Below are 23,552 nucleotides of genomic sequence, written 5' to 3' on the forward strand. Positions count from 1 at the left end.
CTGTTATAGATGTCTGTCTTCATTTAAAAAAAAAACTCAGATATCCTAATGTTTGGGGATGATAAGAAAATTTTTAAAATTTTCTCAACTCCATCTGATTCATTACTTTTACAAATTGATGTAAATATCTTTTTTTGTTTGGTGCTTGCATAACTTAATAAAGTTAAAGGTAGGTAAATGTAAGCAAATGACCTTTTCTTGCAGTCAAATCCCATCTCATAGGGTATACTTCTTCCTTATTGACCCTGTCAACGCAGGCTATTCTATTATTGATATTATGTGTGAAAAACACTTGAATTTCCATTCCCATTTTGACCAAGTTATTAATACAGGTAATAGATCTCTCGGTTTCATTAAAAGATGGTCAAAAGAATTTTCTAACCCCTATGTAACTAAAGCTCTCTACATTTCTCTAGTGCGACATCCTCTTGAATATGCATGGCAAGTATGTTCCCCATTTTAAGAAAACCATTAACTTAGAATTGAAAATGTTCAAACACGTTTAGTTCGATTTTCCATACGTTGTCTCCCCTGGGGTTATACATTTAACTTGCCTCCTTATGACGATCGAATAAAACTGATAGGTTTGCAACCCTTATATATAAGACACAAAAGCGCTGATATATTTTTTGCTTATTAATTGTTAACGGGCAATTTAGTTTCCCCGGCACTCCTAAATAAACACTAACCCTAGGAACCTGCGATCTATCAGTCTTTTTTACCGAAATATCTTTTCCCTCATTATCGCACTAACCCTTTGAACCAATGTCCAGAATACTTCGTCACTGCAGCGCTGCTATACTAGTCTTCGACTTTAATATTTCGGAATCCCATCTGAAAGATACTCTTTACTCGTACTTATCCCCTTTTTAGGGCCCACGTGAATCAATGTTGAAAACTGATAACAAGAACCAAAGACAAAGAATTGTTAAAAGCTAGTGTTAATTTAAATTAAGTTATAGCTTGTACTTTGCTGAATAAATACAAAAATTAAATAGGGAGAGGTCATCCTTCTCCCCCCCTACCTGCTTTAAGAAAGTAGTTCTGCCTTGAGAAACTCTGGGGTTCCTTTAACTAATTCTGTAACTTAAGGAAAACAACCTATCTTTTGCCATTGTCATCGTTTTATTGTAGACCTGTAGTTTCCATAAAATGTATCAAACTAATATAAAACTTTAACACGCACCATGATCACGTCTCTTTTAAATGTTAAGGAAAAAATTAATGTATATTAAAAATAAATGGAAAAATTCCTTAGCCACCATTTAATCAATTTTGATACATTCCTCAATCTACTTCAATTCAATACCGTGTTCATATCCGTTCATGCGTTTTTTTAATTTAACTTGGTCAACCAAATAACAAGGTATTTTGGTCTAAAAGTACTTTACAAAGGCTGCCCAAATGAACTTCAATGAAAGTTCCGTTTCAATAAACAAGAAATCAGTTTTCAAATACAAAAACATTTATTATTGGCCCAATAGGATAGAAATCATGTTGTTTCGTAATCCATACCCTTATACCTACATCTTTTTTTTGTTTTGTATTTACGACAAATTTGTCCATGTAAACTTTTTTGTATCGGTATTTATAACTTTATTCAACCCAACTTCAATCCCATTTTTTTTTTTAATTTCAGAAACTTTTGATACTTCAAACAACTTAAATTGAATTAGTAGCAACGTTATAAGGGTTTATCGTTCCATCATTTTAAGAGTGACGACATTGAGTGTATCGTGTATTTATATTTATACATCATAGTATAAAACTAAGCAGGGGCGCCAAAATTTTCCTACAAAACACAAAGTTCCATTCTAAACAACAACCACAAACAAATAAATCTAATCATGGATGCTGAATCAGAGGGTGTTCCGCCAATTGAGCCAGCCGCACCCCAAATGGATTTAGCCGCACGTCGCCGCCTTTTCATGTCACAACCATCGACTGTGGCCACCAGAAAACAGCAAGCTGTATGTGTACGCCGCGCTCACAAAATGTACGGGACAGTCAAGAATCCCAACATTGTGCTTGATGGGCTGAATATGACAGTACCAAAAGGATCAATGTAAGTTTTGTTGTTTGTTTTGTTTGTTTGTGTTTTATGTTGATGATTTAAAAAAGGATTGTCCTATACAGCATTTTAACTTTATTATAATCCATTTGGTTTTTTGTTTTTCTGTATATGGTAAGTAAATATTATTTGTGAGGAAAGTTTTGTTTTTATAAATACAATACAAATACGACAAGTACAACTTCCTCCCTATAGCCATATCATGATTATGTTCGAAAGAACATCGTCATACTATACATTTTCACAGGATATGATCACACACACAAAAAACTTTTATAAATAAATTAATACCATTCTGTTTGCGATGTGTTTTCTGTTTGGTTGACGTTTTTAGTGAAAATGCGTTAAAAATAATAATAATAATAGTAAAACAGAAATGCATAATGATGTTGAATTTGGAATTGGAATTGGATACATCCGAATGTCCTTTTATGAAGTCGACATCATTTTCGCACATGGATACACTTTATTTTGTATCAAACGATATGTTCGCATTTTGAAGTGGAACTTATCCTATAGCTTTAAGCAAAGTGCCAGGAGCATGCAAAAAGTTGATTGCTTTTATGCACCAGCAAAGTAGTAACAGATTATTCTTTATCGTTCTCATATGCTCTTATATAGTCGTATAGTCATCATCATCGTCTCCATCTCCGTTCGTCGTCGTAGTCGTAGTCGTTTTAGTCGTCCTTCTTTCGTGTAGGGCATCCTGTTTGCATTGTTCCTTGATTCCGAGCAGTCGATGTTTCTTTACTATGCTGTTATATGCGCTCACCCATTACATTAAATTTTCTTCTTTTTAGATTTATCTTCCTTTTTTTTTGATCTGATGGATAAGTAAGCATTGATTCTACATCACTTCCTCTATCAATTTACACTTACACGAAAGGATATGCATTGACTTAAACTACTTCACCAGATTTGTTTCCAGATCAAGAAATTTATTTTTTATTTATTTTAAAATTCTTTTTAATAGAAAACGAGTATTTCCGATGGATTTTTTGTTGGGGATATCCCTAGAGTTAGATGTACGAGTATGTCAAGTTAAATCCAAATGTTTATATTCATACCATATTTAAAGCATACTCGTGAATACATATGCAGGTCCAAAAACATTCACACATTTACTAAACGGTCGTTGTACCTTACCTAGTAGTATTTTGTATATTTTGTGTGTTTTTGCTTTAGTGTCGCTAGTAAAATGTTAACATAAGTCAACGACATGAATACGTCAAAGATCGTCAGACATTAAACTCACCTGTACTTTTTATTGCTATACAACTTGAAGTCATGTTTCCAAACATACTATAACACGTTGCTTAATAAAAGATTGTTTATGTTCTCGGGGCTAAAAGACATAGAAGTTACTCATTCTGGCAAAACTATGACAGGGAAGAGTTGACTTTTTATTTTGCATCATAATGAAAATTAATGATTCTTTAGTTTTAGGAATAGTTTTAGCTAACAAAAAACAACAAGTTATTAAACCGGTCATGCCATTTTATTTAATGATTATGAACTTGCGAAACAGTATAAAGATGTCAAAATTCTGCCCAAAAGCTGTGGGTTGCTTTTTGTCTGACTATGATGTCTCACCTTTGAGGTTTTTCTTTTTTAATGCTTACAATAAACTATTTATTATGACACATTTCATGCTGAAACGTATAATGGTTGTCTATATAAACAAATTTAGTGTACAGTAGCGTCCATGAGCGACATGAGGATGTTTCTGGTTCGTGTCAACTTATTTTGTAGAAGTAAACTAAACGACTTATAAATCACATGCAGTAACTTTTGCGTTAAAGAATATGCTGAAGGAACCAAACTTATTTGAAGTTTAAATTGTCTATTAATATATAAAATTTATAGACGTTAATGGAAAAATTTAAAACCAACGAGTGCATCAAAAAGATAGTATTATAGGTTGTAAAAACTTAACTTTAGCAAGTCGTTCATGAATCAAGAAAATTAAGATTTTGGGTGTATATATTGTTCTGTTTTGTCGCAAAAATAGTTTTAGGGGTCTCATTTTGAATTATTATTTTCTTTAATTAATTTTGAAATAATTGCGACATTTTCAATGTTTTACCTGAAATTTTTTTCTAAGTCCTTTTACTACAACTTTTTCAACTTAGAAAAATATCGATTAATAGTTAAGCAACCGTTAAACAGTTAAGACACATTTATTTTTGTTATTCCACGTTTTTTTAGCTTTATGTATTATATAAGTGATGGTTTATTAGTATATTAGCAGTTTTACGTTAATTATTTGTAAATTCCAATTAATTTTGTAGTTCTGGGTGTTTAGTTTAGTTGATATGAGTGCAAAGGGTTTTAAAATAAGTACTTGAGAATTTTTTTTAAATAAAACGCAAACAATTTAAAATATTTTTTCCATAACTTGTCCACGCTCTTAGAGCACACCTCTAAGAAAATAATAGCCCCAAGGAAAATAGTCTAGAGGCGTAAGATCGTTTGAAATTTCTCATTTTTTGAGATTTGTTGAAATCACATGTCGTATAGGTACATATCTTCACAGTTTAGGCGAAAACAAGGCTGGGATGTTTGTAAAAAAATGTCAATTGTTTGATTTCAAAATCTGTCACCATTTTAAGTAGATTTTTTTTTTTAAATTTTTTCAAAGTATTTGTTTATTAAAGAAATACAAATTGGATTGATTATCCCAATACTATTACCTTACTTAAACAGTAAAATATAGCTCAGAATGAAATTATTTTGAAGTCAATACGTTTATTTATTACCGAGATATCGAGAATTGAAGTTTTTAAAAATTTTGTGTAGGATTTTTTCTAGATATTAATTTTTATGGATAAACTGACTATTGGATTTTTATACAAATTTTACTAAATGTTGAAAAAAATATTTTTAATACGAAATTAATTCGAAATCAATATCTTTTTTTTTTGTTGATATATTCGAATCGAAGTTTAGTTTAAAACAAAAGAATTCAATTCGAGTTTACTAAAAAATTTATCAGATTTTAAAAATGTTATTTTTCGTTACATAAAATTATTTTGGTTAAAATATCATTTCTTGTTCAGAAATATTGGAGGTGAAATTTGTTACTTTAATTATAAGTTACATGAAATGTTTTGTCAAAATTGTACTCATTTAGTATCACATTACATTTTATAATATAAAATTTAATTGAAGTCGATAGCACTAATGGTTCGAGAGATATTTAGGGTCAACCAAGCACCCACTTAATTTTTTTGAAGGTCCTTTCATCAACTTTCGATATTATTGTCTGTTAAACAAAATTTATTTGAAGTCTGGTTCCTGAGATAAGGACGTCAAAAAGTGGTATCATGAACGTACGGACGTAGGAAGTTGTAAGCTGTTATTGCAAAACGAAAAACAATTCATTCCAATTTTACTATTTTAATTTCGCGAGATTTCAAGGAATTGAACTGATTTGAAATTATTTAGAATATATATGCAACTAAATATCTGTTTCGATTTGTTACCTATTTAATAGGTTAACACACTTAACTTGTATCAACATTGGTCATTCATGACTAATTAACTGTAAATTATGAGCAGGTAAGGTAAATACTATAACACCTTAAAGCTCGTTATCTTAAAGTCAAGGCAGCAAAGCAACACAAACAAAATAGTCTAATTCTAAATTTTCTCATCTAATTAACGAATATTTAAAGGAAAATTATCTTTAAGTTACGTTATTATAGTTAATATGCTAAAATAAATGTCACATAAACATATTTGAAACAGAATACAACATTCTATATAAACAAAATTTTACACGATCTTTATTCACGCATCTCTTAAGCACGTCATTAATATTGTCGTCAAATGATTATATGTAGACAAAAACATTAGACGCTCTCATTTTCGTTTTTATAATAATTGGTTCCTTCACTAATACATAATTATTTTTCATGGTCAATTTCATGAGATGGCAAGTCCAAATAAGAAGATACTATAAATTATTTATTCACTATAATAATAATAATACAAAAACCAACATTTCAAACCACAGATTCACTGTCAAACTTAGCTCTCATAAGACCAGAAAAGAGATTAAGTTGGTTAACGAATGACATTGGCCTACTTGGATGATTAAAAAAGAAACAAGAAAGAAAGAAGAAACATAAATACAAAGCAGAAAAAAAGACTCGGCGGAAAACAAATACAAGTGGAAAAGGTTGCAAAGTTGTCGAGTTATCGACTTGAGTAAGATAGTTATATGTACATACATACCTCCTGAGATTTTTTTTTTATTGTTTTTTTTTTTCAAATAAACTTGATAATTCTTAACAGATCTACATTTTTAGATATAATTTAAGATACAAGTACTATAAATAAAAGTACTCAGCAAACCTTCTTTCCTGCTATTTTGTTTTTCTTTTAACTTGTAATGATTTAATTAGCTTAACTTAGCCTTTTGCCTTTTATTTATTATAAAGATTTCGCTTAGATTCTTCTTTGTGCTTAATAAAATTAGCTCTTCAAAGCATTTTTATGAACTTAAAACCATAAAGAGCCCAATGAAAAATGCTTTAAAAAAGAAAAACTATTTATAGCAAAGTGCACGCAAACAAAATTAGCACTAAAAGCTTAGCATTATTATTATTGTAGTACTGCAGTGCACTTTAAATATGGAATTGTTTGCCTCTAAATTTTAATAATAACTCTTCATGCTCGATGGCCGGTTTGCGCCTTGTTTTAATAATTGAAATAATCGTAGGTAGGTGTGTGTGGGTATTAGCATTTCAGAAATAAGCTACACATCAATAAACACTGTAAATGATTATTATTATGCTGATTTCTAATGGTTGCAATTCCTCCATGTTGGCAATATATGTAACTGTGTATTTTTGCATTTACAATGTATGAATTGTGCGATTAAAATTAAAAGAACAATTTTTAGTTTTGTATTAATTGATTGAAGCTAAACAAAAAATAAATTATATTTCCAATATGAAGTTCTTAACGTTTAAATATATGCTAAGTAAGCATTGTTTAGAAGGCATGCTTTACTTAAAAACTTCGTGCAAAGTGTTTTTGTAAAAGCCATGTTAGCATATGTTTGGCATGTGATTTGACTTTATATTGGTTTTCCAATTATCATGGAGTAACTGGCCCCTTAATTAAAACAAGATTGCTTTTAATTCCAATCTTAACGGAAAGATTCAGAAATGCAATGCATTGCAATTGATGTATTTGGAGTGATGATAATCTTTAAGACATTGCAAAGAAACCGCCGAATACCGCAGCAATAAATCCCGGTAAATTGAAAAACTTATTTTTTCTTCATCTTTTAAATATTATTCAGCAAATTTCATAAATTATTTGACAAATATATATTGACAATTCTTTTAAGAAATACAAAAAATAATTTGCTAGTTTAAAATTGACAACTGCGCGAGGAAACTCAGTTACGGTCAAGTGTTGACCGTGAAAAGAGCTAAAGTGATAAACGGTATATTTTTAAGTGAGAGTGAAAGTGATGATTCTTAGTTGGGTCTCCGTGTAATACGTCGCCGTCGGCGCGGCGCCCTCGGGATTATTAATAAAAAATACATTATAAGAAATATTATTTTCTTTTAATCTTCTCAATCATTATTTATTTACCATTAAGAACTAAATTATGATGTTTAAATTCATCAGTCGTGCGATATTACAGCTTTTCTATGACCATGGTATTAAGAATGATTTTTGGTAGCTGTTCCTCTAACATAAACATACAAAGTGAAATTTTTTTTTTTTAAGCTAGTCAGTTGCAATAAAACTTTTAATGTCGTAGCATAGTTTGTCAACTTGTTTTATTTGGTTCTCCCTTTTCACGAAGGTGCTTTTACGAGTAGTTCTTGCTTAAATAGATTGTGTATAGAGCTTTGGCCTGTTTTGTGATATCTTTCCATTTATTAATTTTCATATCAAAGCTTAAGGTTTCTCAAAATGATTGCAAATAAAATATATTTTCTTTAATCAACTTCAGTATACTTATTTTGAAAATGTTACTCATTATAAGACTCTCTATTTTTATTAATTTGAAAACTGTAAAATTTAAAAATTGAAAGACAGCGTTCTGTTACTTTTAACATCGAAAAAATTGCTCGCAAAACGATCCAAATTAAAACAAAGTTCAAAAGTTTTGTTCCATATTTAATTATTTTTCGATCATAACACATTCCAACATTAAATAATGAAATTTTCACGACAGATGTGTCAGAATATGATAATGCTAAATTGTCATGACAAATTTATCATTCTATTTTTCCCTAAAATTTGTCTGCAGTCAATAATTTTTAAGATGGGTTTCTGTCAGACAAGAGTGACAAATTTTTAGAACTATCACTTGTCAATTTGTATGAAATAGGGCCCTGGTGAGTTGTTTGTTTGAATCGTTGGTCGTTTTTTTTTTAAACGGTGTCGTCCAAGGGCTTGTAGGGAATAAGGACTGTTGAATGGAGGGTATATGTCCTCGCTGTGAGGAAAGTAGTCCTTCTTAACCGGAACATGCACGACATTTGTTCGATAGTATATTTGTCGTGAAAGTAGTTTCTTTCCCAAAGATCGTAATCTAGTTTACTGTAAATTATGTTGTGGTGCAGTGAACTTTTGGCTTGCAACGCATACAATTTAACTGATTCCGATACAGCTTTGAAGAATTTACTTTTATGTGTAATTATTAAAGCATTGATTCCATCCTGCGTTTATAGCTGTTTTTTCCTTAACAAATTTTTCAGTGAGAGACATCAGACTCCTAGATATTTGTATTCTTTCACAAACTCTATTCTTTCTATTCTATGGCACTTCAATGGTGTGCCATGCTTTCTTGACCAGGATCTCCGCCGCCATTCTTTAAAACAATCACTTTGGATTTGTTTACATTTAGCACTAGGTTCTACTTTTTACAATGTTTAGCAAGCAAGAAAAGAAGAGCTTAAATGTTAACGCCTGCCTTCTCAATTCCTGCTGGTAATGCTTTAACTATATCTTCAATGAAGACTGCAAACAAATTGGTGTATTAAATAGAACGATTTCATATCCATCTGTTCTCTATTGATTGTATATCAATTTGAGTTAGGCCAGCTTAAAAAGAAATGTACACTTTAGAACTATTTTTAGAAGATCGAACTAGGGTCCTCGTAGTTAGTTAATCAGTATATTTAACAAATTCTTAAGCAGTTGAAATTATGTTGATTTTGAGTTAAAATTTAAGTTAATATTATAAACTTACTGTAAGCATTTAACGTACATATTTAATAAATAATAATTGTATGGCATTTAATACAATATGTGTAGTTACTAACCCCTTAAAAATACTTCTTATATGAAAACACCATAATGCATGCAACAAAATAATTTGATAACTGCAAGCATTCTTATGTATATTTTTTGGGACAAAATGAATTTGAAGTTTTTAAGAACCAAAGTATCAAAAGAAGGTATAGTTAATGGTGAAATTTCATTTACGTAGGTATTTCATTAAAAACACACATCCCTCTTTAGTATTAACATCTAGGTAATTACACAAATCTGTATTTCAAAAGCGCCCAAGAACAAAAAGGATCATTCATAAAACCGCCAACAGTTAGTTTTATGTGCTATGTTCTATTACCTACTATCTATATAGACACATTAAGTAGTATGAGCACATCATCACATCTCTGGAAAAACCATTGCATGCGCCATTCGTGTAGGTAACTCAATATCAATTATCTCACATTCCGTTGTTTGTAAAAGGTTTTGTAATTACCTGAAAAGTTTTCCAAAAACTTTCACTGCTTAACGAAACCGCAAGCATTTGGCAGTTTAATTGAATTGTGGTGCACGCGTCTTGTACCTTAAAATACTCGTAGTACTCAAATGTACCTACCAGCATAGCATAAAGAAACAGTAGTTTTTCAACTCATGGGGGAAGCATATTCAAGAATCTATCTCAACTACTTTCAAAAGTTTTTTTTATTCTTTAAAAAAAAAATCGTAATTAAAGTAAAGATACCGATCCTTTATATAACTGTATGTACGTAATTGAATAAAGGATAAATAAATAATGGTGGAAGTGGTGAGGTAATAAGATCCATTATTTTATTCGAATGCCTTTCAATCATTCTTAAAAGCTCAAACAATTTATCAATAATTACCAAGTACCTACTGAATTCACAACACAAAACAAATATTATGTTTTACCCAAACTCAACTTTAACTGTTCATTTAACAGAACATAGTGCCCTCAACTGAATCGACTTTTATGTATCTGCGTGCTTGGGAATTCAAAATTTGATGAATATCATTCAAATTTTGTTAGCTGAAACAAATCGTATCTTAATCCTTAAGCACCACACAAAGCTTAAACAAAACATTTCTATTCTATCTGAATCTCAGACATAAACCTAATCTCATCCGTCGATTTATTTAATGACCTGGTTTCCTGTATTTTCCTATGAATGCTCCTTTATACTCTTTCTTGTATACAGAGGATTGTCTATATACATATATGTATATGCAAACATGGGTGGATGGACAGAACATGGATAAGAAAGAGGAGAAAAGATATCATATCCTTTTCAAAAGGAAATAAGTGTTAAAACGAGGAAAAACATTACAAAAGTTGTTTGTAAGTAGTAAAGTCTATTTTGTTCACTTTAGACATTCAAAAAAATAAAATTCAAACAAAATGGGTTTTAAAATTCTTCCTTCATAGAAATTTTAGAATTTTATAGACTTTGCTGTTTGAAATATTTAATTTCTTATACACAGTGTCACAAATAATACAAACAAAAAAAAACACATACAATTCATTAATTTTTAATAGTAAAAGATCCGTTACTACAAAAATAACACTAGGTGTATACGTACTTTTTTGTGTGAGGACATTTTTTATAAATAATTTGCGTCCATTATTATTTGAGTGGGTTTCATTAATTTTAACGTAAATTGTTTGAACTACAAAAATCAATTTTTGAAAACTAAACAACTTACATAAATGACTGCAAAAGACAGTTAAAAATTTGCGAATCAGTTCAATCAAAGAAATAATGTGAAAAAAAATAATCATACAAAATGTACTTATTATGACTCTTTCAGCAGTTTCAGTTATTAATGTTAGCTTTTTTTATGGAAATCTTATTTATGTTTATTAATCTCTCACTAAAATATATATTTTTCTTCAGAACGAGCATAAAACATAAACTTCACTTCAGCAAAAATTGATGGTTAATTTTTGGAAAGCTATTCAAGTGAATCGCGTTTATATTCGCAAAAAAATGCTATTGACGTTTGCAAATTATTTAATTTTGTCAAATAACATTAAAATGATTGATAACCAAAACCATAAATTATATTTTTGATTCTACTCGGTTCTGATTGAAATAATTACATATGTAGGTACATGGAAAAGAAGAAAATTAATGAAATATATATTTTTTGTGTTTCTTTTTGATTCTGTCTTCTAGACATTTTTTTTCTTATATTTACAAACGTACTAACGAGAAGGTGTTCTACAAACACACAGAAAATTATGTATATAACATATACTGGCCTTCAGTATTAAGAGCCCTTAAAGGACATTCAATTTGATTTTGTCAAATGAAATTGTATGTGATAAGGACTATGGACGACCGTATTGTATGTGTGTAACGTGGCGTGTGTGTGTTTGTCAAGAGTTTATATACATATATACATACATATTTACGGATTACCCGGAACCGGAAGGGAGAATTCCTTGTACAATATTGATGTTTTGTCATATTTTGCCGGATATTAAATTTAGTAAAGATGAAAAGCCCTGGCTAAGGTTCATTGGTTTTGCACTTGACAGTTGACTTAGACACCTATTCTTGAGAGAATTACATTGATATATCCCATATTTGATTGAATCATAAAACAATCTTGGATTATTTATTTTGTAAATCAATGTTTGGATAACGTGTACCTACAACTTCCTACATAGCCCACTTATTACTTAACCTGCCCTTCATTGTTAACCTTAAAAATGTATCGTTTTTTTTGTAAATGTGTTTTTTTTTTTAATAAAATACAAGTATGCTTACATGCCTTTTTATACAAACTGTTTACGATTACCCATAATTTAATGGAATTGAATTTATTTAATATATCAAAAAATCAAAGTTTTATTTTAGTATTAAGTATTTATTTCATCAATTGATTCAATATCTGCTAAATTCAAACATAAAAATTTATCTTACATTTAAATCGTAACAATTAAAAACAATTACCTTACAATTACATACGTAATCAAAAACTTTGGTTTAGCAATTTAGCATCAATATTACTGCACATTTCAATGATTAGTTTTCAAGATCGTGTTATCGGTTCATTGAAACCTAAATTAGTTCTATGATAAAAATTTTTACTACGTGAAGATCTATCGAGCACATACAAAGGAATTAGAAACCGAATTTCTATAGAACTTATTGAAAAAAATATCTTTTATAAACAGTTATATCGGTTTCATATCAATCAGTTGCTATCTCGATTTAAAGTTTTATATAGGACCCGTCCAATTAAATTTTCTTAAAACAAAACTCTTAAACCGCATTTTTTCAATCCGATTAATGCTATTTTCATAGCATGGTGACCAGAAGATACAACAAAATTCCAAAATTGGTAGAACTAGAGACATGAATATAGTTTTTCATTCATATGCATCTTGGAAATCATTTGAATATAGTTTCAGAAAGCCTAATAAAGAATTTCCCTTAGAAACAACTTAATCAATGTGTGATCCAATCCTGAATCAATATAAACTCTTAGATCTTTCATACAATTCACTCTAAGAATTTTATAATTATTAAAACAATAAACAAAATCTATGACTGACGTGGATCTTTTTACACTTAAAATTTTACTTTTGTGTTGTTGAGTTGAAAATGGTTATAATTGCACCAATTTTAAAAAATGTTTATGTCTACCTGTATGAAAAAGACTATTTTAATAATTCTAATTCTTGTCATGAAAAGTGCTTTCTCAATTATCCTTTCGGATTCGGCAAAAATCTCTGGGTCCCCTCCATCCATGAAAACATTACAATAAATTCTAGTTCCCAACGGACTGTTGGTCCACCTAAATTATTTTATTTTTCAATATTCATTAGCATTTAGAATTTCATCGCTGTTGTAAGATGTTTACAACAACTAAGCCAAGAGGTTACAATATTATTCTGCATCATTAGATATTATGTCTTTAAATTCAATAGTTTGTGGAAAAAATGAACATTTCCGTTTAGAATTTATGAAACCCCAATATTGATCTTAAGTCACTTGCTAATGTTATAATAATTTAGAAAATTGAATTCCCTTCGTAACTTGCCAAACAATAACATAATCATTTGAATATTGTTTTTATTTTTTATTTTTAAAGCCAGAATTGCAAACCTTGCAGGTAATTAAATCATATTTAGATGTTAAGAAAAAACAATCGAATATGAAAACAAAGAGGAATGAACTATCACTAGCAAAAGCAAAAGCAAACACTAAACTGAATTCTTTAAAAATGCTTATTTCTTTGACTCAAATTTAATTATAATTTTATCTATGAAATCCTTTTTCTTAAATACGGATTGACAAATCCTTGTATTTTTACCTAATGAAAAACTAAACAAAACAATGCCAGTATAGTGAAGTATATTCGCAATATTATTTTTGTCATTTCATTCATTCTATCAAAAACAAAAAAATGAATAAAAAATAAAAGAAAAACTGTCTAACTGTATAGAAATTTTCAGTTGAGTTCATTTTCATTTATTTTTTCTTGTTAATTAACTACATTCCTCTTATCAAAATCGCAAGAAAAAAAATGATTTCTATAGCTTCTTTTTAATTTACTCTTTACCAGAAAAAATTACGTCGTCGTCGTTTGAAAAACAAAATTAAAAAAGAAATATAAAACAAAATAAAAATAAATCAAACAAAAACCAAAATACAATGAACAACGAAAAATCGAATAAACAATAAAGAGACAAATAATGGTAATTCTTTTACGCCCTCGTTAAAACATTTTGGTAAAACAAAGTTAATTTGGGAGCACGAATCCCCATTCAAATTAAAGTTGAAAAAAATACTATACACAGTTTTTTATTATTATCCCCCACTCAAAAATACGAATACAAAAAAATACATCTCTGCTGCTTGTCGGTGTTAAATGGCACCAAAGGGATAAATGAAATCATTTTGAGCTTTCTTTGTTCGCTTTGTATTGTTTAAATTTTTACTGACCACTTTCAACCCTCCAGCTGAGCATCCATCCGTGTTAGACGTGTATTCAAAATCAAATAGGGATGAACTGAACGGGGGTGAAAGAACTTTTACGGGCTTGAAAAAAAAAAAATAAAATGCACAACTGCGTTGAACGAACTTGCTGAGCTGTGTACCTATCTAAGGAGACACATAAGATGAAACCGCACGTACATACATACGGACTTTCTGTGTACATAGCGAGGTGTTTTTGTTTGCATACAAATCGTTTTTTAAATATTAAAAGTTTTTTTTTTGCTTAAATTGACTTCCATGCTCGCAGCATCGCACAAATAAATTTGTTCCTTACATTTTGAAAGTCCCTCTTACCTCTGCATCTGCATTCGGCGAGAAGATGCCAAGTTTAAAGAAAATCGATATAGTTACACGGTAGACAGGGTTTTTCCATCGTCCTGTATCATATTACATTGGAAGGCAAAACATGGTTGAAGCTGTATTCTCCTACTTTCGAGTCCTTAAGATCTTCTTTAATGGAAACTTCAAACTGCAGGCTTTCGACCATTGTGATGAGGTATGTATATGTAGGTAACTTTTGTATTTTGCATATTTTTTCACGAAATTATTATACTCACCCTTACACCTTTATTCGAAGGAAAGATAAAAAATGTGAAATTCTGAATGACTGTGTAATGAAATTAGAGCAGTTTATAAGGGTTTGTAAAATTTTACACAGCTTGTTGGAGTGTTCAATTAAAAAATATGTTTCATAACCATTTACCCCATATGACACTGAAGGGTTCACAACAACATAACCACTAAAGTAACCCCAGTTTAACCGTCATACGCAATAATGTAGGTGCTCATGCAATAATTGTTTATTTTATTTTGTTTTACTTTGTTTCGCTTTCATTTTATTTTTATTTCTGTTTTATATTATTTATTTTAACTTTTATACATTCAACAACATATTCGTATAAGGGTTGGGATGGTAGAGTTGAGGGTGGATAGTAAAACATTGCAATCAAGTTGATTGCAGCTGTGATGCAGTTGTAACTACATAGCTTCCTCTGTGTTTTAGTATTGTTTTGTAAAAAATATTTATCTGATGTGAGACATAAAACATATGAGTTTTCATATAAATTTTTAAATAAAGATGAAATACAAAATAAATTTACACGACAACGACGAGAAACTTTCGATATTAAAATGCATTCAAATAAAACTATAGCCGTATTGTCTGATGAGAGCTATTTTGATGCATATAAAAACCTTTGAAATCACATTTGCCTGAAAGTATGCACTTTAAACTAGGATAGGTATACTAATAAAGTTAAGCTCAATGTTCAACATTATTTGAAAGGAAGTTTGATAGAAAAAAGAGTGTTGAATCCCTTCAAAACCAAGTGCAAATTTAAACAAGAAGTGGTTATTTAAAGTTTTTGTCCATAACTAACAAAAAATTAAAAAAAAATAATAAATCTCATGATGTTTGCTTTTCGAATGGTATTTTAATTAATCAGAAACAATCACGGTATAATTTTTAATCTGCCAGAACCCGTAGGGAAAATGATTTCACTAAATGATTTCATTTCCATAATACATATACGCAAATAAATATGTTGAGAGTATTGTATATTAATTGTATAAATGCACAAAAAATTAACTTGATTTAAAAAATATTGTTTTTGAAATAATTTTATTTCAAGATTTTTAAAAGTACTCACCTATTTTTAATAACAAGTTAAGCTTCATGTAAATATTTAAAACTAATGTTTATTTGATGGAAACAAATATTGAATTCATTTATTACACCAGGATAAAGGGTGTCTCATATTCACGGAATTTGTAATTTTGGTACAGAATTTATAAAGCTTATATTTTGTACAGATTCTTACAACCAATACCTTAGAAAAGTTATAATACCAATTTAAAATACAATTTAATAACTCTCGGTTAATCTTTGAAGGAGCATATTTTCACTGTATATTATTTCCTAAGAAGGGCTTAAATCTAGAAATATAAATGTGTTAATATGTACACATATAAATATTGAACGTTAGTCAGTTTTGAATTTCAGCACAATGTTTTGTCATATATTTCAGTTTTTTTAAATAAATAGTAGACATTTTTAATATTTAAATATATTTTGATTTTTTTTTGATATTTTTAAAATTATTTGGAATTATTTGCTTTTAAAACGTTTATTTATCTTGGTTCTAATAAAATTTCGAAGTCCTCGCTGTGAGTAGACTTTTGGCACCATAGTATTATTATCTGCAATTAAAATGTCAATTGGATTGGATTCATGGACCTTATGTCTTTTTTACGAAGTGAATTTGAAGTCACTATGGAGGAGAGGGAGGGTTAAGAAGTAGCGTTGATAAAGAAGTTACTATTCAGCGATAAAATGTTCACAAAGACATGTTTATCGTTTTTCAAACTTAGATATGCCCAAAAAATGAAAGTACTTTGCTTCCTTAAGCAGACGAAATTTCTCAATATGAATTTATTTAATTATAATGTTCTCTTCACACCGGGGCTTTTACATTATTTTGTGTAGTTCAGAAACTTAACATTTAAACCTTTAAAGAATTAAAAACATTGCAAGAGATGTAATATCCTAAATCCCCAAATTTGAAGTTTTAATAAATCTCCAGCTAAGATCTAAATCAAAGTTTTAGCGCAGAATTTTAAAATTAAACGAGTTAGAACTTTATCAAGTTTTAATTTATAAATAAACCGAGTTTTAGAGATCAGGGCATCTTTAACCAAAAGATTGTTACTTTGCAAATTTGCAAACAAAAATAAAATCCTTCAAAGCAAAAGCGCAAAGTATTTCACAAAATTTGCAAAGTAAAAAGACTTAACTTATTAATTTTTCAGACTTTATTTGAAAAGTGTAAATTAAAAGTATTGAAACAATTTAAAAGTAAATTTGTGAATCAATATCTATCGTGGTACCATCAACATACCCAGCTACATAAAGAAATCCTACTTGAGAAAAAACTTGCGAGGTTATTTTTGAAAAATTGTGTGCCCAGTCTACAGACGGTTGCTTTGTTTATTCCGTGCATGCAAAACCGTGATATTGTGCTCTATGCCCAAAGTTTAGTGTACATAAAAGCTGTTGAAAAGGACTTAAGCACTCACTCCTTTGGCTATTGAATTTTAGGTTGTATACACTTTCCATGAATTAAAGAACCTTTACAAACACGCACATTTTTGAAATTGATATTAATCAACGCGTTAAACACAAATTTCGAAATTCACGTTCTTTGGTTACATTCGTTTACATTAATCAAAAAAAAAGCATGTATCTATCGTCTTGTTAAGTATCATAGTGCTCGTATATTTTGTTATTAGTTTTCAATAACTTTTTAAAACAAACTCCTATTTGCAAATAAAAAATTCTATTTTGCAAATTTCGCGAAGTTTATTTTACCAAACAATAAACAAACGGAAAGACCAAATACTTTGCAAAACAACAAAACGTTTTACTTTTCATAAAAGACTTTGCAAATTTAAGTTTGGAGAAACGTATTTTGGTTTCAATAATGTCGTCTTTGCAAGTTTGCCTTTAGTTGCAAAATGAAAAGTGCTTAGTGAAACAGGTCTTAGCATTTTTTCAAGAAATTAGGCGTTAGAGTGTTGACATTTTCTATGAACATTTCACATATATGTATGCATATATGTTGCTGAATTTCATCAATCACAACTCCCAATTTACTATCTTAAATCAATGGTTGTTAACATAGACCATGGTTACATCAAGGTAAAATCGGCCGATTTCGTGACTAGAAAAAATGTTTATTTGGCAGTGGATGCATTTGTTCCTCAACAATTGCTCGTGTCTTTTTTAAACTATATGCAAATATCTTGACAGTTAATAAAGCCATGAAGATGAAAGTGAACTTCATCACTATATATGATTTTGTTGGAAATTCGCTTATTTTTATTTAAAATCAAAATGCATAGTTTACTTTTTCCGTTGGCAACATTATACAATTTTATGGTGAGAAACTTAATTTCGGGACACCTTCATAATTTAAACAAATAATTTACATTTACTTACACTAAGTATAAAAATAAAACATTGATAATAAATTTTAAAATAAATAATCGTATTTGACGATTTGTAATTAACAATATTTAATTTGGATTATCATATTATTGCATTAAGCCATTTAATTGAAATTAAATAATTTAAAACTGTTTATCTCTATATAGACCAATATCAATTTCAATAAACGCTTTTCAAGGAGATTTTCCGTTGCTATACTTATCCTATTGCAAAGAGCACTTGACATTACTCCGTGAAAGTAGTGAAAAAAGTGAAAGCAATTCCTGGAAGAAAACATCCAAATTGTATTCGAGGCACTTTACTATCTTCTTATGTCACGTTGTGATGACGCAACATGCTGTGCATATAGAATTTCTTATAAATGCAAAGATGTGTGTAAACAGTTTTCAAAAGATGCACTCTATAAGAAGAAAAGGTTATATACATATATACGTACATTTATGTAAAGGTGTAAAAGTCCCTTTGAACACGAAAATTTACTCGTTCTTTACTACAGATGAAACCACTTTAAAGAAATGCGCTAATATAAAAAGAAAAGTATAAAACTAACCTTCTTTACTTTATACAAGGTTCTCTTCTCCAAACTAAATTCCTCGCAAAAGGATTTATTTATTTTTGGACATTTTTCAAAGATGTAAATTAATCCAATTTTCTGGAAATTGAAAAAGCAAACGTTTTTCAGACAAATTGTAGAAAAAGAAAACTATAAATTTAGCATTATTGCTTAATCTGGTGCAATTTTTGAATGTTTCTATTTTGTTTCAATATTCAAATGAATATTTTTAACCTCAAATGATATTTAAAAAAAAAAATGTACTTAAAAGCTTATTTGTATTTAAAAGTATAAAGTAAACTTTATTATGAATAATTCTTTTCGTTGACTTTGTTGTTTTAGCCGCATACAAAAATAAGCTGCGACTTTTTTTCTTAGCCTTTTATAGTATGCTCTTTTTAAATTTGTATTTCAAGCACTGAGAGGATTAATAATACACAAAAAAGCAAAAATAAGCGAAATCAAATTTATTTATTTTCGAGGAAACAAAAGAGATTTTTATAAAATACAAACAAAAAAAGACTGACAAACACACAAGTGTCATGTATGAGAGAACATCCATTTTGTGTGGTGCCGCGGCCCGACAGGACCTTTTACAAAAGCGAAATATATTGAATAGGTAGGTTTTTTAGTATTATTTGAATAAAATCTGAAATAAAATAAAACGAACCTTCATATGCGGATATTAATTTAAATATATCTAAAGAGGCATATAAAAATAAATATACAAATGGCTAAAGGTTAAAGAATTGTATATATTAAAATATATATGCTCCTGAGAAGGGCAACAATAAAAAATATATTTATTCATTATCAAATAAAATGGAAAACTAGAAAATGCAAATTATTATTTTTGGAGTATTTCGACAGCAGAAGAAATGCAAAATGGCATCCTGCTATTTCTTGCCAAATTCACAGACCATTTTTAGATGAAACCATTCTATTTGAAATTTTGTCCTTTCTCCTCACTCCTCAAATATTTCACGAGTTTTAAATGCTTTTCGGTTTGGTGTCACAAATCTGGGTTCTTTCTCATGGGGATGATGATATTTTTTGTGTGTTTTGTTTCATTTTCCAGCAGTTGATTTAAAATTTTAATTAAACAATTACCATGAACGAGGGGTGAGCTCTATATATGATATATGTCGGCGTTAAGCTTCCTTCTGTTGGATAAAACTGAAATGTCGAATTTTGCTTTTTATTCTCTTTATTTTTCATAGTATAAAGCATTTAAAATTTATTTTTTTGTAAAAGCCGTTTTTAGTTAGTGTGAAAAGATATTCCTAAAATATTTGTGGAATATAACAAAAAAAAAACTCTGCATCAATTTGTAGTTATATGGAAAGTTCAATTAAAGTTTGACAATAACAATTTAATTTAAATTAAGCTGTTTCAAATTACTACAAAATCAGAAATTTAAGGATTAAGTTCTTCAAAAAATTAAATCGCTCTTTACGTTTTCTTGTATGTATTGATTTATTTGGAAAACCTCCACCAATTCCTTTCCATGTCGTCTCGTGTTAAAATTAGTTAACATACCTTCTAGAGCTAATTTAGTCTGAATAAAATAGTTATATATGTAAGTGTGTATATTTTGGTAATATGTCTGAATTAAGGAGTGCCAAAAGTTTTTTCTCATGATTGCATAATAAATTAAGATTTTTTATCTTTATGTCTTAGAAATTATATGAAAAACCAACTCATTGAATAATAGTGGGAAGCCATGAAATACCTTCAGAACAGCAAGAGACAACACGCAATCTATTGGAGCACATTTACAAAACCCTAAAACAACGTATACACAACCATATACAGATTGGATCTACTTAATTTTATGGGGAGTGATATTTTACAACATTTAGTAATAAACAAAATACAAAGAATTAACATAGAGATAAAGAAATATTGTAGCTTTAGTTTTATTATTCCCAACGAAATCGTAAAAATATAAATGCCACAATTCGTTTGATTAACTTTTTAAATACGAAAAAATGAAAAGGCTCTGGTTGTACAGCTTAGTTGAAAAACAAATTGTATAGCTATGCACTTTCCAAAGATAATTAGTATTAATTATTTTCTCTATTTAATTTATCAATTTTAATTCGCATCTTAATAACAGAACTTAAGTTGAGAAAAATCAGTAATTTTAGATATTTTCTATATCTTGAGAGCTCTCATTAGAAACTGACCTTTGACTTAGATTCATTATTTCAATGCCAGAATCGACAAACTAATCGAAAAGTTATACTTGAAATAAACCCCCAACACTAAGTGCAAATAAATTAACACACTGTTGTATACAATATGTAATTTGAAAAACAAATAATTGCACACACCTGAAACCCCTTCAAAATTTTAGCATCTACTACACAAACTTTTCAAGTTCGTGCATATTATTTGCTGTATCAGTGTAAACACAGAGAAAACATGGAGCATGCAAAGTTCAAGTAAATTTATATATGTATATTATTTTTATGAAGAAGATTTCAATTAATATTTTTTCGATTTAAACAAATATGTACAGGCAATATTTTTTTTTAAATATTTATGCACTATATGGCATAATAAAAATTCAAAATATCAGAAAAAGTCAAGGTTATGCAAAACAGTTAGTTTTAGAAAAATGCACAAAACTGAGGCCTTCTGAATACAATATTGATTTGCTTGATTAAACTCCAGTCAGAAATTTAAATTTAAATGTTATATGCAAATCCATTCCAGAGAATATTTGAATTTAAAAATAAATATGATATATATAATATGATATATATAACCAACAAAAAGTCTACAATTTTCTTGAAAACAAAAAATTAATCTCATATAACAAATATACATATGATGGTACATTATTTGTTCTTGTTTACCTACATTTACAAATCCCCTGATAATTTTCCGGTGTTTATCATAAAACTGTCCCACCACCCCACGACCCCACCATGTCAACTCTCGCAGAAGGCAATACTATGTGCGAAATATACAAAAATATAATGTCGTCAACCCTCGAGGTTGTTGGATGTTGGTGTCCCGGAAATAAAACCAAAATAAATAAACCAAATTTACAAAAGTTTCATCACACAGGTGCATTACACAACAACAGAGCACTTTGTTGCTTCAGCTAATGGGGTGCAAGGGGGGAGAATAGGCAGTAGGTAGTAGGCATAAGGCAGTAGGCACCTATAGGTGGTAGGTAAGGTATGTACATACTGTTTTGTATTAAAATTCATTTTAATGGCATAGTACCGCGTTAAGTCCGTCCGGATATCCTTTTTCAAAACCAACAAAGGATTGCGCTACATTAACCACCACAAAAAACACCACCTCGCGCGCACTTGCGGCATCTGTTCATAACTCTTCGTTGCTGTTCTTTTTTGTTTCTTTTTTGTTGTTCTGTTCATCACTTTTTCTATGTAGAATATAATAATTAACACTAAAATGAATGTTCGCGCAAATCCAAACAAAAAAAGCTTCGTATTCTTTTTTATTCGGTTTTCTTGTTTTATTTGGGGTGTGCCACAGAATAACCCTTACCGGCTTGCGCCTTACCCTCTACAAAGTAGAAAACATGCCATTGTTTCGAGGCAGAAAATAATATTACGGACACCCCTATTTCTTGTACTGCCGTATACTATAGAGTATATACAGTAAGCGAAAAATCGTAGCGAAAAACCTGCTTCTGACCATAGCATGATGTATAACCTAATAACTTGGCTTTTTACTACCCTTGGCATAGTTTCCGGTCTACGTCCATCGTGAAGACAAAAAGACTCGCTGTGCTCTGCTATGTACAATGCAAGAGAATTTCACCAGTTGTTGAATATTTAGTATATATTTATATATTTTTCTAGAATTACTGCATACCGCGTTTCATTAATCATCGAACGAAGGTACAACGTTTTATGATGGCGGTCGGTGGGCGAAAGAAGAAAAATTGTTGGCATTCTAATTTTCTTTTTGTTCTTTTAAAAAAAAGTGGCAACAAATTAGTGACGGGTGTAACAGCTTAAGGGTAGTTGCTTTTTTCTTCACATCATTTCGGAATTGCGTTTTTTAGTAAAATGATAGGGGATGTAAAATTCTAAGAACAAAGCTCGTGACTTAAAGACAATCTTTTAAATAATCTTAAACGTAATTTTTCTCCATTCCTTTAGGTTAGGTTAGTTTAAAATGCGTATCCGGGTCCATTGTTATATTACATGAATCTCGAGGCTTTCTTCTGAGCACAATAAAACCAGATTGAATCCCTTACGAAACGTGAAAGACTGATTCATAAACATGATTGAGATCGTCAAGATCCTTGTAGAAGAATTCTCTTAGATAGATCTTGTGTTTTTCAGTTAGATTACACGGGATGTGAAGTAGTGTTTTCTCCTTTTCCTCATCCATATAGTTTCCGAAAAAGTCATTGGAGAACACTCCTTTAAGCGTAACTTTCCTAATACACCGATTATCGAGCTTATATGTGATCTGCTTAGAGATAGTATGCACCTTGAACACTTTAGATCAAGTGCAGGGCAGGTGCTTTTTCGTGACCTGACACGTGTTGATGTTATTCCATTTGAGGTTTGCCTTCTTCATAGCGTATTGCATTAGCCAAGCAAGGTAGAATCTACTGTACCGTGCGAATTCTGATGCTTTAATCTCATA

The 23,552-nt window shown here is 29.7% G+C and overlaps 1 protein-coding gene across 1 annotated transcript in view; it reads left to right on the top strand.

The window, feature by feature from the left end:
* LOC129943095 (ABC transporter G family member 20) overlaps positions 1-23,552 on the top strand; it is an 82,196-nt gene that overhangs the window by 32,281 nt on the left and 26,363 nt on the right. The window contains exon 2 of the mRNA XM_056052322.1: positions 1,640-2,065. Within this exon, the coding sequence (XP_055908297.1) occupies positions 1,848-2,065 (218 nt within the window). The 5' untranslated portion in view covers positions 1,640-1,847. The remainder of the gene's footprint in view (positions 1-1,639; positions 2,066-23,552) is intronic.

This window comes from Eupeodes corollae, chromosome 1, assembly GCF_945859685.1.
Source record: "Eupeodes corollae chromosome 1, idEupCoro1.1, whole genome shotgun sequence".
NCBI lineage: Eukaryota > Metazoa > Arthropoda > Insecta > Diptera > Syrphidae > Eupeodes > Eupeodes corollae.